General features: G+C 50.6%; 1 protein-coding gene across 1 annotated transcript; it reads right to left on the bottom strand.

The window, feature by feature from the left end:
• Nucleotides 1–232: 232 nt before the first annotated feature.
• Selenoo (selenoprotein O) lies at nt 233–11,420 on the bottom strand. The gene is made up of 9 exons (XM_057791436.1): nt 10,848–11,420; nt 7,345–7,548; nt 6,045–6,231; nt 4,587–4,717; nt 3,715–3,995; nt 1,521–1,665; nt 773–958; nt 488–644; nt 233–397 (listed from the first exon to the last, which is right to left on the bottom strand). Exons 1-9 carry the CDS (start codon nt 11,402–11,404, stop codon nt 233–235), a joined length of 2,013 nt encoding a protein of 670 aa, XP_057647419.1. The 5' UTR covers nt 11,405–11,420.
• Between the last annotated feature and the right edge of the window lie 1,239 nt (nt 11,421–12,659).

Raw genomic sequence — 12,659 nt, 5'->3', positions numbered from 1 at the left:
ACCACTTATAAGCATGAAACAGCTCCTATACTGGCATGAAGCACAGTGTGCTGGGGGCATGTCGAGTGCTAGGTCAGAGCAATACTGCTGAGGTGGTATCAGACAGAGATGGGTCAGGTTTTGACTGGAGATCTCTGCCATCATGGAGAGACCGTTAGGGTAGGGATCCCAGTGGTCTCAGCAACTCAGCAGCGCTGGGGAAGCCTCGGGAGACGTGAGGACACCGAGGCCTTTACGAGGATCATGTTACGCAGAGTTCTGCCGCCCAGAGGGGTGGCCTGCTGCTATAGGAACACTGCTCATCAGTGGTCCTTGCCACTGCTTCAGGGCCTGTGGCCTCAGTGGCTGCCTCCTCACTGTAGTAAGGAGACTCTAGCAGCTTCAGGACACGTCGCACCTAGAGAACAGGTGAGAAGAATTAGGTGAGGGGCATATTTAATGGCAGCGCTTCCTCCCAGGGACGTAGTAGGCACAGGTGTGTACTTGCCTCAGAAAAGTCTCCGTTTTCAGCAGCTTCAATGGCATTCTGTGCAATATAGTTCCTTAGGACGTACTTGGGGTTGTTGGCATGCATGATGCGCATACGTTCGGCCTGCCAGGCAGCAGTGTCTCCGACACCCTCCTTCTCCTTGTCCAGACGGGCTCTGGAATCATATCCCTAGCTGGGTTTTCCCAACAAGAAAAGCTCGCTCCATTTCCCCCAATTCAGAGCCATCTGCAGCCACCTCCTTGTACCAAGGAGCCCGGACAGGTGACCCTGGAAGTTGCTTACCTGTACTTCTGTAGCCAGGTTTCCCAGTGGTCTATGTTTCTGCTCTGCAATTCAGCGGGGCTCAGCTGTTCCAGCCGTGACTGTTGTTCCACACGCTCTAGCTCCTTTGTGACATTTGCTTGAGTGCCAATGAGTGCAAAGAGCTGTGGGTTCGACTGTGCAAGCATCAGCATCATAGAGAGTTGCCTACAGGGAGGGGTGGCATGGGAATACCTCAGCCAGGGGGTAGTATACAGACTTTGTCTTGCTGTGAGGTTGGCTGCTTTGTAGATAGCCATATGACTCAGGTGCTGGGGCAACTTTCAGATTGCCCTGGACCCAGGCATTGTAGTTAGCTGAGGTCAGAGACCATCTGACCGTGGTGTTTCCACCAAATCTGAAGTGCCATTTCTTCTTAATGATTACTGCTCCAGTCTCCACTAAATTCCATCTGCATGACTAGCCTCTGTGTTGTTATTTGATAGCCATAAGCCACTACCAGCATTTCCCACATCTCTGGACAGTGTGCACACCCTGTAGGAGATGGTATGGGAGGGCACAGTATGCTTGGCATCTCCATCCCAGTCCACGTGTGTTCTGCTTTCTTCGTGTTAGTGCATCAGTGCTGCAGAAATGTGGCCTTACTGCATTTCATGCACAGGAATGGCGCAGCTGCAAGGCTCCCAGTGTACCTGTGAAGGATTCTTACTGGCAGTCTCCAACCTCCCTGCTGTTTCCCTTCTGAAAAGAAATCCAAGGGTCTGCTCACCGTGGATCCATCTGGGGTCGGAAGGCAAGCCTCAGCTCTTCCAGAGAGGCACACTGGGAGGTCAGCCTGGTTAGGAACTCTGCTGAGTCCGATGGTTCAGTCGGGAAGGAGCTCAGCATATAGAAGGTGTTTGTGAAGTCAGCACCTGAAAAATGAGCTGCTCAGGTGCTGGGAGGCAGATGCCGGCTCCTTAACTCCTGCCCAGCCCATTTTCTTAGCCACCAGACATCTGTTACAAGTCCTTTGTAGGTCACCTGAAAAATGGATTGACACTGACAAAAACCAAGGCTAGCATGGGAGCCCCAGTCACAGTGCCTGCCTAGGGCACCTTGATATACCTGTTTACAAACATACTTGATACACTGTAGCTGTCAGCCTGACCTAGCAATCATCTTTACTTGGAACCATGCAACTCCTAAGCAACATACACAAATAAACGGGAAATGAGGGCTGGTAAGATTGCTCAGTGGACAATGGATATGGTTTACTGCCGTATGTACTGGCCCTAGTTTGATCCCCCAAGACCCAAATCATGGAACTATAATTGACTTTTAGAAACTGTTCTTCTACCTCTGCCATGTACAACACTGTAGTATGCATGTGGGCACAATAATTTCTTAAAAACATAAAATAAAGCCAAGTGGTGGTGGCACAAGCCTTCTGGTGGATCTCTGCAAGTTCCAGGACAGTCAGGGCTACACAGAGAAACCCTGTCTTGAAAAACAAATTTATAAAATGAGAAATCAGGTGTAGCAGTACATACCTATAATCACACAGTATGTAGGAGGCTGTCAAGTTCTAGGCCAGATAGCAAAATCCAGTTTATCTTGTGCTTACATGCTGTGGTACATGTGTGGAAGTCAGAGGACATCTTTATAGAATAAGTTCTCCCCCATCTTTCTGTGGTTCTGGGAGTCAAACAGGTCCTCAGGGTTGGATACTGGAGAGCAAGCTCTATGTGATGGGCCATCTTACCAGCCTTCCCAGTCTCTATATGATGCATGCACAAGAAGGCCAGAGCAAGATCTCTGCTGCTTTCCTCTATTGCTCTAGGCCTTGCTTCATTGAGGACACTCAACTGGAAGCGCTCTCCCCCACCAGCAATGTTGAGGTTACCTGCCTTTTTATGTGGGTGCTATGGGTTAGGGCTTGGGTTCTCATCGTTACAGAGCAAGCACTCTTATCCACTGAGTCATCTCCCCAGCTCAGCACCCAGTTTCAAAACATAATGTGGCTCAATGGATAGAGCCACTTGCCACTGTGATTGACAACCCGTGCTCATTACCCAGGATCAACATGGCAGGAGATGGATTCCTGCAAATGACTGCCATGCTTGTAGAGCCATAGGCACATTTGCCTTCACACACAGAATAATAAATAGTTTTTAAAAAGGCCAGGCACTGTGATGGCACACATCTTTAATCTTGGCACTCCAGGGATAGAGGCAAGCAGATTTCTTGAGTTTGAGGCTAGCCTGGTCTACATTGCAAGTTCCAGGCCAACTAGGACCTACACAGTGAGACCCTGTCTCAAAAAGGTGAAAACATAGGCTGGAGAGATGGCTCAGAGGTTGAGAGCACTGCTCTTCCAGAGGACCAGGGTTCAATTCCCAGCACCCACATGGTAGCTCACAACTGTCTTAACTCCAATTCCAGGGCTTTGACACCCTCACATAGACATACATGCAGGCAAACATCAATGAACATAATAAAAAATTAAAACCAAACAAAAAACCAATGGGGTGGCCTGACAGTAGTGGCGCACGCCTTTAATCCCAGCACTTGGGAGGCAGAGGTAGGCAGATCTCAGTGAGTTTGAGGCAGCCCGGTCTACAAAGTGAGTTCCAGGATAGCCAGGACGGTTCCACAGAGAAACTTATCTCAAAACAAAAAAACCAAAAATGACTCAAGGGGATCATTACCATAGACACTGGATATTCAGCATTAAAAATGGAATTAAATTCAGACAGGTTACAACATGGAAGAACCTATGGATCTTCTGTGTAGTAGAATCTGTCACAGACAAATCCTACTGGGGTTCCTAGAGTGGCCAGTCAAACTTACAGAATACAGAATGGGGTGTTTGGGGAGGTAGACGGAGAACATTTAAAGGAGACAATTCCAGTCTGGGAAATGAGAATGTCTTCAGTGCCACTGACTGAGTATTTGCCCATAATGATGGTTCTGTGGCTCACCAGTCAGATGCATGGTCTCCAGAAGCTTGGCCACAAGTGTCCCATCTTCTTCCTGCTCCACTCGAATAAGGCCCAGCTTCTTACGCATCTTCTGTAGATAGTGCCTTTGGAATTCACTGTCAAACTCCTCTGCTAGGATGGCCTCACCTAGAGCAAGTGGCAGCTCAGGCTCCAGGGCTTCAGCCAGTTTCTGCAGATTCCACTTGCACACCTGAGGCTGCTTGCTATATGTGTAGCGCCCAGCATTGTCAGAGGCATTGCACACATGGTCAGGGTCATATCTGCCACACAAAGAAGTGCTATCAGAGGAGACGCAGTGAGGGCAGGCTCCTGGGGAAGACTGATGACTATGCCAATGCGACCCCACTCTTGCTCTGTCAGGTCCTGTGGGCCCAGGCCAAGAACTCTAGAATAGCTGTACTTTGTTATACCTAAACACAACCAGTTAAGCCTCAAGGCCAGGGGGAAGCTCCTTGAGACCCATATAGACTTGAGCTATTGGATATAGCACCCCCATCCTTACCACCTGTCTCTGCTCTGCCCCCTCTCCAGCACTCCCACTCCTTTGACTCACTTACACCCTGTCAGTGAAGGGACTTGTTCTAACTCCTATAATCCTATCATTCAGGAGCCTAAAACAGGAGGATCATAAGTTCAAGACCAGCCTGGATTACACAGTGAGTTCTAAAAAAACCCCTTGATTTCTGGCTTGTAGGAATGGCTGACCAGACACTGCTGGGAATGAAACACTGAAAAAAGGCACATGAGCAGCATGTAGGCCTCGCTGTTCCCTGATACTTTCCCATACCCATGGCCCCTATGCTGTGGCCAACAGGCAAAAGCTCCATCACCTGTAACCCTAAGGACATTACCTGTCCAGGAAGCCAAAGGGTCCATAGTCAATAGTGAGCCCCACGATGCTCATGTTGTCAGTGTTGAGTACGCCGTGGCAAAAGCCAACACACTGCCATTCGGCCGCCGTCCGTGCTGTTCGTCGTGTCACCTAGAGCAGGACAGGCTCTGGTTGCTCCCTCCTGGTGGTCCCTTGAAGCCCATCTGCCCTTCCTCATGCCAGAGCACCCAGAGCATCTCCTGGATGCCAGTGGGTTTTCTCTAAGCAGATCTCAGTCTAGGGCCCTCTATAAATACTCCCTTTACCACTCAGTGTTTCAGAATTATGTTTGGGGTGAGTTGATTTATATGGGCCTAAGTTCCATTTTTCCCACCTCTTCTTTTATCTGCTACCAATTCTGGATAAAGCATAAAAATCAGCATCCCAGACTGAGGCCCAGGAAAACTCCACACTTGTCAGATGGACCAGTTGCTTATTTCCTAGACATTCCTATCCCATCTCCACACTGGGTGCTATACAGCCATGCCACCAACAGCCCACCAGTGACCCTGAACATAAGGTTCCAGTGTGGCCTGGAGAACAGGAGCCCAAGCACAGGACTACAGTACAGCCCCTACCGCCCAAGCAAATGACCTTTTGTGTCTCACCTGTGTGAAAAGCCCAGGAGTTCCTGGGAACCAGGGAGTACTGGTCTTCCAGTTTCATGACAAAGACAGGAGCTTAAAGGGACAGTGTAAGTTCACTAGATCACCCCTGTTTCTGTGTGAGAGCAGAAAGCTGGGGCCTTACACCTCTTGGTGCTTTGTGGCTATGTCACACCACATCCCCAGCAACTGTGCCAGAGGTGGGAAATAGGAGTGACATGGAGTGGGACAAAGCCCCACGGACTCATGCTTGGAGTATTCTGCTGACCAGCAGCAATAACTTGTGGTAGTCTAGCCCAAGTCACACAGAAACAGAGCTATGCCTGGTCTTTGCTGGGGGTGTGTGTGTCCACATCTCTTCTCCTCAACTTGAGATACCACGTGGTTGTGCTGGGTTGAGGCCACCAACCCATGCAGTAGGTATCCAGCACTCAACAGTGCTTCTGTCCATGAGTCCTTCCTTCCAAGACTAGCTGGGCCTCTTAGTTCTTGTCAAAGCATCAAAACGCCCTGGTGTATAGGGTTTGGTGACACATGCCTTTAATCCCAACACTCAGGAGGCAGAGGCAAGTGGATCTTTATGAGTCTGAGGCCAGCCTGGTTTACAGCAAGTTCCAGGCTAGCCAATGCTACTTGGTAAAACTGTCTCAAAACAACAAAGCCCTGGTTCATGAGGCTGAGGGAGATGACAGGACCAGAGAGCAGCAGCAAGGAGCAGAAAAGGACAGGGATACCAGATAAAGGCCTCTGTCTCTGGCCACAGTGGCCGTATTGGCCAATAAGTAGCACTCAACCCATGGTCATTGGGGAGGGCCAGTGGGAAACCTGCCTACCTCTCTGAAAAAGGCAGCGTTCCTCTGTATGCTGTCACTGTCACAGGTATGGGCAGCCTGGATTTCAGGGTAGAAAGAGCTGATCACATAGTCGAGCATCTGCACTCGGATATCATTTCGTCCCACGCTAGGGCCTGCACGCCCTGTGTATTCATCTGGGGGCTTAAAAATTTCAAAGGAGCCAAATCTGCAGAAAAAAACCCCAGTGTTCAATATGTCAGACAGACCCCATCCCTTTGTGAGAAAAAGAAACACCAGCATGGCTACAAAGCCTTGTAGCCCTACAATGGAAAGAGCACGCTGAATAGACAAAGCAACATCCAGCCAGAGCCCAGCCAGATCTCTGAGTAACAGACATGACAATTAATCATGACAATCAGACAATTAATAAGAAACCACCATGGCTGTCTACTTTGGCAACTCCAACTCCACACAGGGTTTTGTGCATACCCTAAATACTGTGAAGACCAGCAGGGCTGGCTCCACCAGAGAGAATGCATGGCAGGGTGGCTGTCCCACAGGGAAACTGGTCATGTACAGAGACTTTTGTTAACCAGAGACAGGGTTTCTCTGTGTAGCCCTGGCTGTTCTGGAACTTGCTTTGTAGACCAGGCTGGCCTCAAAACTCAGAGATCTGCCTGCCTCTGCCTCCCGAGTGCTGGGATTAAAGGTGTGTGCCACCATGCCCGGCTGGTATTTTTTATTGTAACTATGTTGCTACTGGTAATTGGTGGGCAGAGGCCAGTGATGCTATCAACATTGTGCAAGGCACAGGAAGGCTTCTACTGAAATGTCAACCAAGTTAGGGTGAAGGACATCTAGAATGAAGCGGTTATCATCTCTGGCCTCTTTCCATCTTCCCAGAGGTCAGAAAAAGCCAGAGACCAACAGTGTGTGGGGTGGGTGGTGAGTAACAGATTGCCAACTAGTCTGGGCATGACAGAATGGAGAGCCGTAAGAACACACTAGCCACCTCCTGGAAGTTCCTCATTCAGATGGCTCCAAGCTAAGGTACAAAAGACCCTGCCAGATAGGCCGAGGTTAATGAGTTACTGGATGACTAAGAAAAAAGCTATAGAAGTCTGCTTATGGTGACACTAAATGAGGCCATTTTCTTGTGGAAATTCTATGTGGTTCTTGGTCAAGGGGCATCAAGAGGCATCTGGGGTTAAATCCTGACCACAGCCAGGTGCTGTTGCTTATTCACGAGCTGGGTTCAACATTCTGGCTGCAGAAGCACGGATCTTCTATGATCTATGAGCAAGTGCACGTAGACAGGCCTAATGGACCCCAGCATTACCTTATAAAAGTGGGAGCTATACGCAACACAACCGTGCACTTTTCATATTTTGGATTACCATCATAGAACACGTCGCGAATCACTGTGGACTCAGATGTGACGCAGGCCCCGGCCCTCGTGGTGGGGATCCCCAGGTGAAACATGGCTTCACTGCACAGGAACTCACGGATGCTTGACCGGAGGACTTTGCGACCATCAGCCTGTCTGAAATCAAACCCAGGCCAGGGAGCCAGTCAGGCAAAGGTCACAAAAGCTTTGCTGTGGCAGCCATACGACTAAGGCTGGGTGAAGAGACACACTTCGAACCTGCAGTCTTGTCTTCAGGAGTGTTTTACACAAACCCCTCTTACAATAATTAGCGCATTATACACATTAGCATCATCTGCAATAATGAAAAACAGAAAACGGGCTGTGCGGTAGTGGCGCACGCCTTTAATCCCAGCACTCAGGAGGCAGAGGCAGGCGGGTGAGTTTGAAGCCAGCCTGGTCTACATGAGCTAGTTCCAGGACAGGCTACAAAGCTACAGAGAAACCTTGTCTCGAAAAAAACCAACCAACCAACTAAACAGAAAATCACCCTGTGGAGGTTTGAAAGAAAATGGCCCCCAAAGGTAGTGGCACTATTAGGAGGTGTGACCTTGGAGGATGTGTGTCACTGTGAGGGCAGCTTTGAAGTCTCTTTTCTCAAACTTCCCTCAGTGTTGACTTCCTGTTGCCTACAAGATGTAGCACACTCAGCTCTAGCACGTCTGCCTGCACACTGCCATGCTCCCTTTCACGATCAGACTGGACTGAACCCCTGAAACTGTAAGCGAGCCCCTTCAATTAAACGTCTGACGTTATAAGAATTGCCGTGGTCATGGTGTCTCTTCACAGCAATGGAAACACTAAGGCACACCCTGAGCGAGCAGGTACAGAAACAGCTATTACTCTGGTCTCAGAGAAGGGCACAGGCTCCGCTCCAAATGCAAAGGGCAGGCAGAAACTGCTGTGACTGCAGTATAGTAGGTAGTGCTACAACAAGCAGTTGTTGGGACACGCAGCACATGTCATACCCCTAAAGGAACAAAACTGCATGGCCACAAGTCTATGTGTGACAGACTCAGTAGGGGCTACAGGGATCTAAAGAACAAAAAGGGGAACACAACTGCATTCTATGAGTAGTTTGTATACCTTGAACTCTTCCCACACACTGGGCCTGTTTTGTTTTTATCAGAATACAATATTGGGAGCCCAGCACAGTGATGGCTCACCTACCTGGACAGGCCACATCCTTGCATGAGGGATGCCTTGGATGCCCTAACCAACAGAGGCCCCTACCTATAACCAACCAAACCAATACGCTGTGTACAACCCTGTAACCTCAGTATGTGGAAAATAGGAGAATCAAAAGTTTAAGATCAAGCCGGGTGATGGTGGCGCACGCCTTTAATCCTAGCACTCGGGAGGCAGAGGTAGATGAATCTGAGTTCAAGGCCAGCCTGATCTACAGAGCTAGTTCCAGGACAGGCTCCAAAGCCACAGAGAAACCCTGTCTCAAAAAACCAAAAAAAAAAAAGTTTAAGATCAAGTCTGGTGTGGAGACACATGCCTTTAATACCAGCACTTGGGAGGCAGAGGTAGATGAATCTGAGTTCAAGGCAAGCATAGTACATGTGGCAAGTTTCAAGAGAGCCAGAGCTATGTAGTGAGCCCCTGTCTCAAGACAGAAAAGGATAATATAGTCCATGCTAACCTAGTTGGAGTCTAGGAAATGTGATCTGCCCTGTGACCTCTCCTCCGGCAGTGTTATCCTCTCATCCTTGCTGTGTGACCACATGGCAATTCTGGCTTCTCTGTAACCTAACGCTGGCATGCAGGTAGGCTGCTGTGCACAGGGCTGAGGCTTGGCAGTAGAGTTGTTTTTTCTTTTTGTTTTTTTTTAAGATTTCTTATTTATTACGTATATACACACCAGTAGAGGGCACCAGATCTCATTTAGATGGTTGTGAACCATCGGAACTGACCTCAGTACCTCTGGAATCTCAACCTCTGAGCCATTTCTCCAGCCCCCAGCAGGAGAGTTCTTGAGCTTACCACAAGGGCTTGTCCTGAAGCCCCTACATTCAAGGCAGGGAGGAGGCAGGGGAAGAGGCTACCTACCCATCTCAGGGCTCTAAGAAGCCTCGACCCCACAACCACCTCCACTGTCAGCCTCAAGTCTTGTCAAAACATTGAGATCAGGGACCTGACACACCAATTATGAGACCTAAGCAAGGGTCAAAGGGATCCCTGGCTTAAAGGAAACATTTTAGCTGACTCAGGTATGGAAACACCAACTAAAAGTACGTAGAAAAAGCATCTTTTGTGGCTGGATATGTAGCCTAGAACTTGTGAGCACCATGACAACATATAAACAACAAAGCCTTCCGACATCAAGTTATCCTGACAAGTCTTTTGTGTGTGTGTGTGTAACTTGTGAACAAAAATATCAAAACGAAGATGTTTGAGCCACTCACACATCTGGAATGTGGCATCTGCCCTTCTTTCCAGGAGTGGACACCTCTGCTAAGCTTGCTCCACGTGAGCAGCAGAATGCCAGGTGAAACCATCAATTTGGCTTGGGGCACAGATCAAAGGCTTGGGGGTGGGAAGATGAGGAAGAACCCACTATTCTGAGAACTAGCCTGAGATGAAGACACTTGGTGGGGGATGGTTGGCACGTTGGTGGTTGGAGGAAGAGAGGCAAATGTAGCGTCAAGCCATAAAACCCCAACTCACTATCTCTTAGTCACTTAACAAGCATCTTACAATCATGTAATGAAAACCAGAAACAGCACCCGAAGTGCTCTCTGGACCTGGGTGGCAGGACTTGGGTAAGAGCTTCTTTGGACCTGTATGGCTTTGGACAGGCCTGTCTTGGACCACTGGGGTACTTCCCACAGGAATCCAAGAACTACCACCTGATGGTGTGTGTGTGCGAGCGATTAGAACTGACAGGCTTGGGAGAATGGCCACAGAGAAGGTGGGTATGAGAAGAGACTGCCCCTCCAGTCCCTAGACGGTGCAGAGAGAGGCCTGCTAGGGTCTGGGCAAGTTGGGGAAGCAGATTGCTTAAGCAACATGGGAAAACAGATGCCAGGACACTAGTCCAACACTTCACCTCTGAAAACTGGGCAAACAGTATCATTCCTGGAACTGGCTCCAAAGTCCTCGGTGTGTTTCTGACAACATAACGGGCAGCCGTTAGAGGCGTGCTCCTTCTGCTTCACCTGACAGAACAGGCAGCTGGGGACCGTTGTCAGAAAGGGAACCTCCGGTCAGGCCTTTATGCCTTCCTCTATGCCTTCCTCCACAAAATCTTTTGCAAAGACGCTCCACCTTCTATGCACTAAGCCCTCCATGGAGCTCTTCTGGGCGTCGGGCTGGCTATCCCAACCCGGGCCAAGACCGCCCCTGAGCAACTTCCCGTTTCACCCAAGCGCGCAGAAGGAGGCCGCCTGGGTGCTCCCCGAGTTCCGCACCTGGAGAAGGGCGTGGGGCCGGCGCCCTTGAGCTGCAGCTCCCAGCGCTCGCCGGCCGCAGTGCACACCTCGCCCAGGTACATGGCGGCGCCGTCGCCCAGCTGCCCAGCGAACTGGCCGAACTGGTGTCCACAGTAGCAGTGCGCGGCGGGCTCGGCGCCCGGCAGCAGAGCATTGCCACTGAAGAAAAGCGCGGCTTCGGCCTCGACCTCGGCCTCCTCGCTGGCCTCGAGCCCCAGCAGCGCCAGCGCGGGCCCCGACAGCGCCACGAGGCGCGGCCGCCGCAGCGGGGCGGGCCGTGCGCGGCTGAAGCAGGCTCCGGGCACCGGCCGCGGGGTGGACAGGACGTCCTCGGGCCCGGGCGGCGGCGTCTCCACCGGCAGCGCGCGCAGGGCGCGGTTGTCGAAGCGCAGCGCCGCTAGCCAGCGCGGCGTGGGCTCCATAGCAGCAGCCCAGGCGGACCAGGGCGCGGGCGCCGGAAGCGCGAGGCCGACGGACTGCGACCGGGTCCGGGCAGCCGCGAGCGAAGCCCCGAACGCGGCTCTGAGGGAGGCCATTCGCCTCGCCGCCGGAAGCTCGCTCGCCAGGACCGGAAGTTTTTCACCACCCAATTCTGGGTTGGTGGGGGGCACGCCCAGAAGCGTGACTCTGATTGGTTCTCTCTTTTGTCTACTTCCGGGCTTCGATAAGTTGCAGAGGATAGTGGGCCCCAGGCGCTCTTTACACTCTGGCATCAGTGTACCTGACCAGTAGACCTCCAAAGCTCCCACTCGGGTGACATGTGAAAGCCTGGAATACTCCAAGTTGACTTACAGGCTGAGTGACGTCCCTAAAAGACCACCAGGGGCTCCTCTAACTGATGGGCAGCCAAGGTCATCCCCAGCACCCCTGGGTGCTTTGGGTTTGGGCGGTTCTGTCCATCACACGCAGAAAACCAGAAATTGAATCTTTGAGCTGCTTTATCCAGGGAGCCAACAATCTCGGACAGTAGTTTAACATCCTAAAGATGTAGCTTTCATCTAATCTCTAGCCAGCAGATTATGTAGGTACATACAAAGGCAGTCAGTCATTCCAAACTTGAGGCTTGCCCCTCTGCTCAGGACGTCAATATTGTTTCAGATTTATGGTGTTGCTTTCCTCTCCATCATCCCCTCTCTGTGAGCAGGGGGAGGGTCTGCAAGCAAGGGCCCGAGTCTTTCGTTTGTCCTGAGTCAGATGTTTGGATAACGTCCCTGCTCAATTCAGAACACTTATCAATGTAGATTCCTTTCTACAATAAATGTATTCCTTTTTGTTGTTGTTGTTGTTTTCGAGACAGGGTTTCTCTGTGGCTTTGGAGCCTGTCCCGGAACTAGCTCTTGTAGACCAGGCTGGCCTCGAACTCCCTGAGATCCCTGCCTCTGCCTCCCGAGTGCTGGGATTAAAGGCGTGCACCACCACCGCCCGGCTCAATAAATGTATTCTTATAATGTAGAATATGCAGTGCCCTTCCATTAGGACATTTTTTTTCTCATTTGTTTTGACCGGAGAAGGGCCAGAAATCTTGTCGGTGTTCCTGTGGAATTTGTGGGGGAGCGGGGGGAGCTGGCCAACTAAGACTTAATATAGGGATAATTTGAGTCAACAATTACACTAGGGCAAGGCTGAAGCAGATTGGGTATTAGGTCAGGGCAGGAGTCTGAGCTTACCACATACAGAACCTCTCTGAAGTGATCACATCTCCTTTCCTCCCCATTTTGTGTCTGTCAACTGCAATCTAGGTGGTATGAACCTTGATGATGGGAGGTAGACAGCATCCAGTGCTCAGGGAAA

The sequence above is a fragment of the Chionomys nivalis genome, chromosome 17 (assembly GCF_950005125.1).
Source record: "Chionomys nivalis chromosome 17, mChiNiv1.1, whole genome shotgun sequence".
Taxonomy (NCBI): Eukaryota; Metazoa; Chordata; class Mammalia; order Rodentia; family Cricetidae; genus Chionomys; species Chionomys nivalis.
The sequence above is the reverse complement of the archived record's forward strand: the minus strand, read 5'-3'. Positions and strand labels throughout refer to the sequence as shown.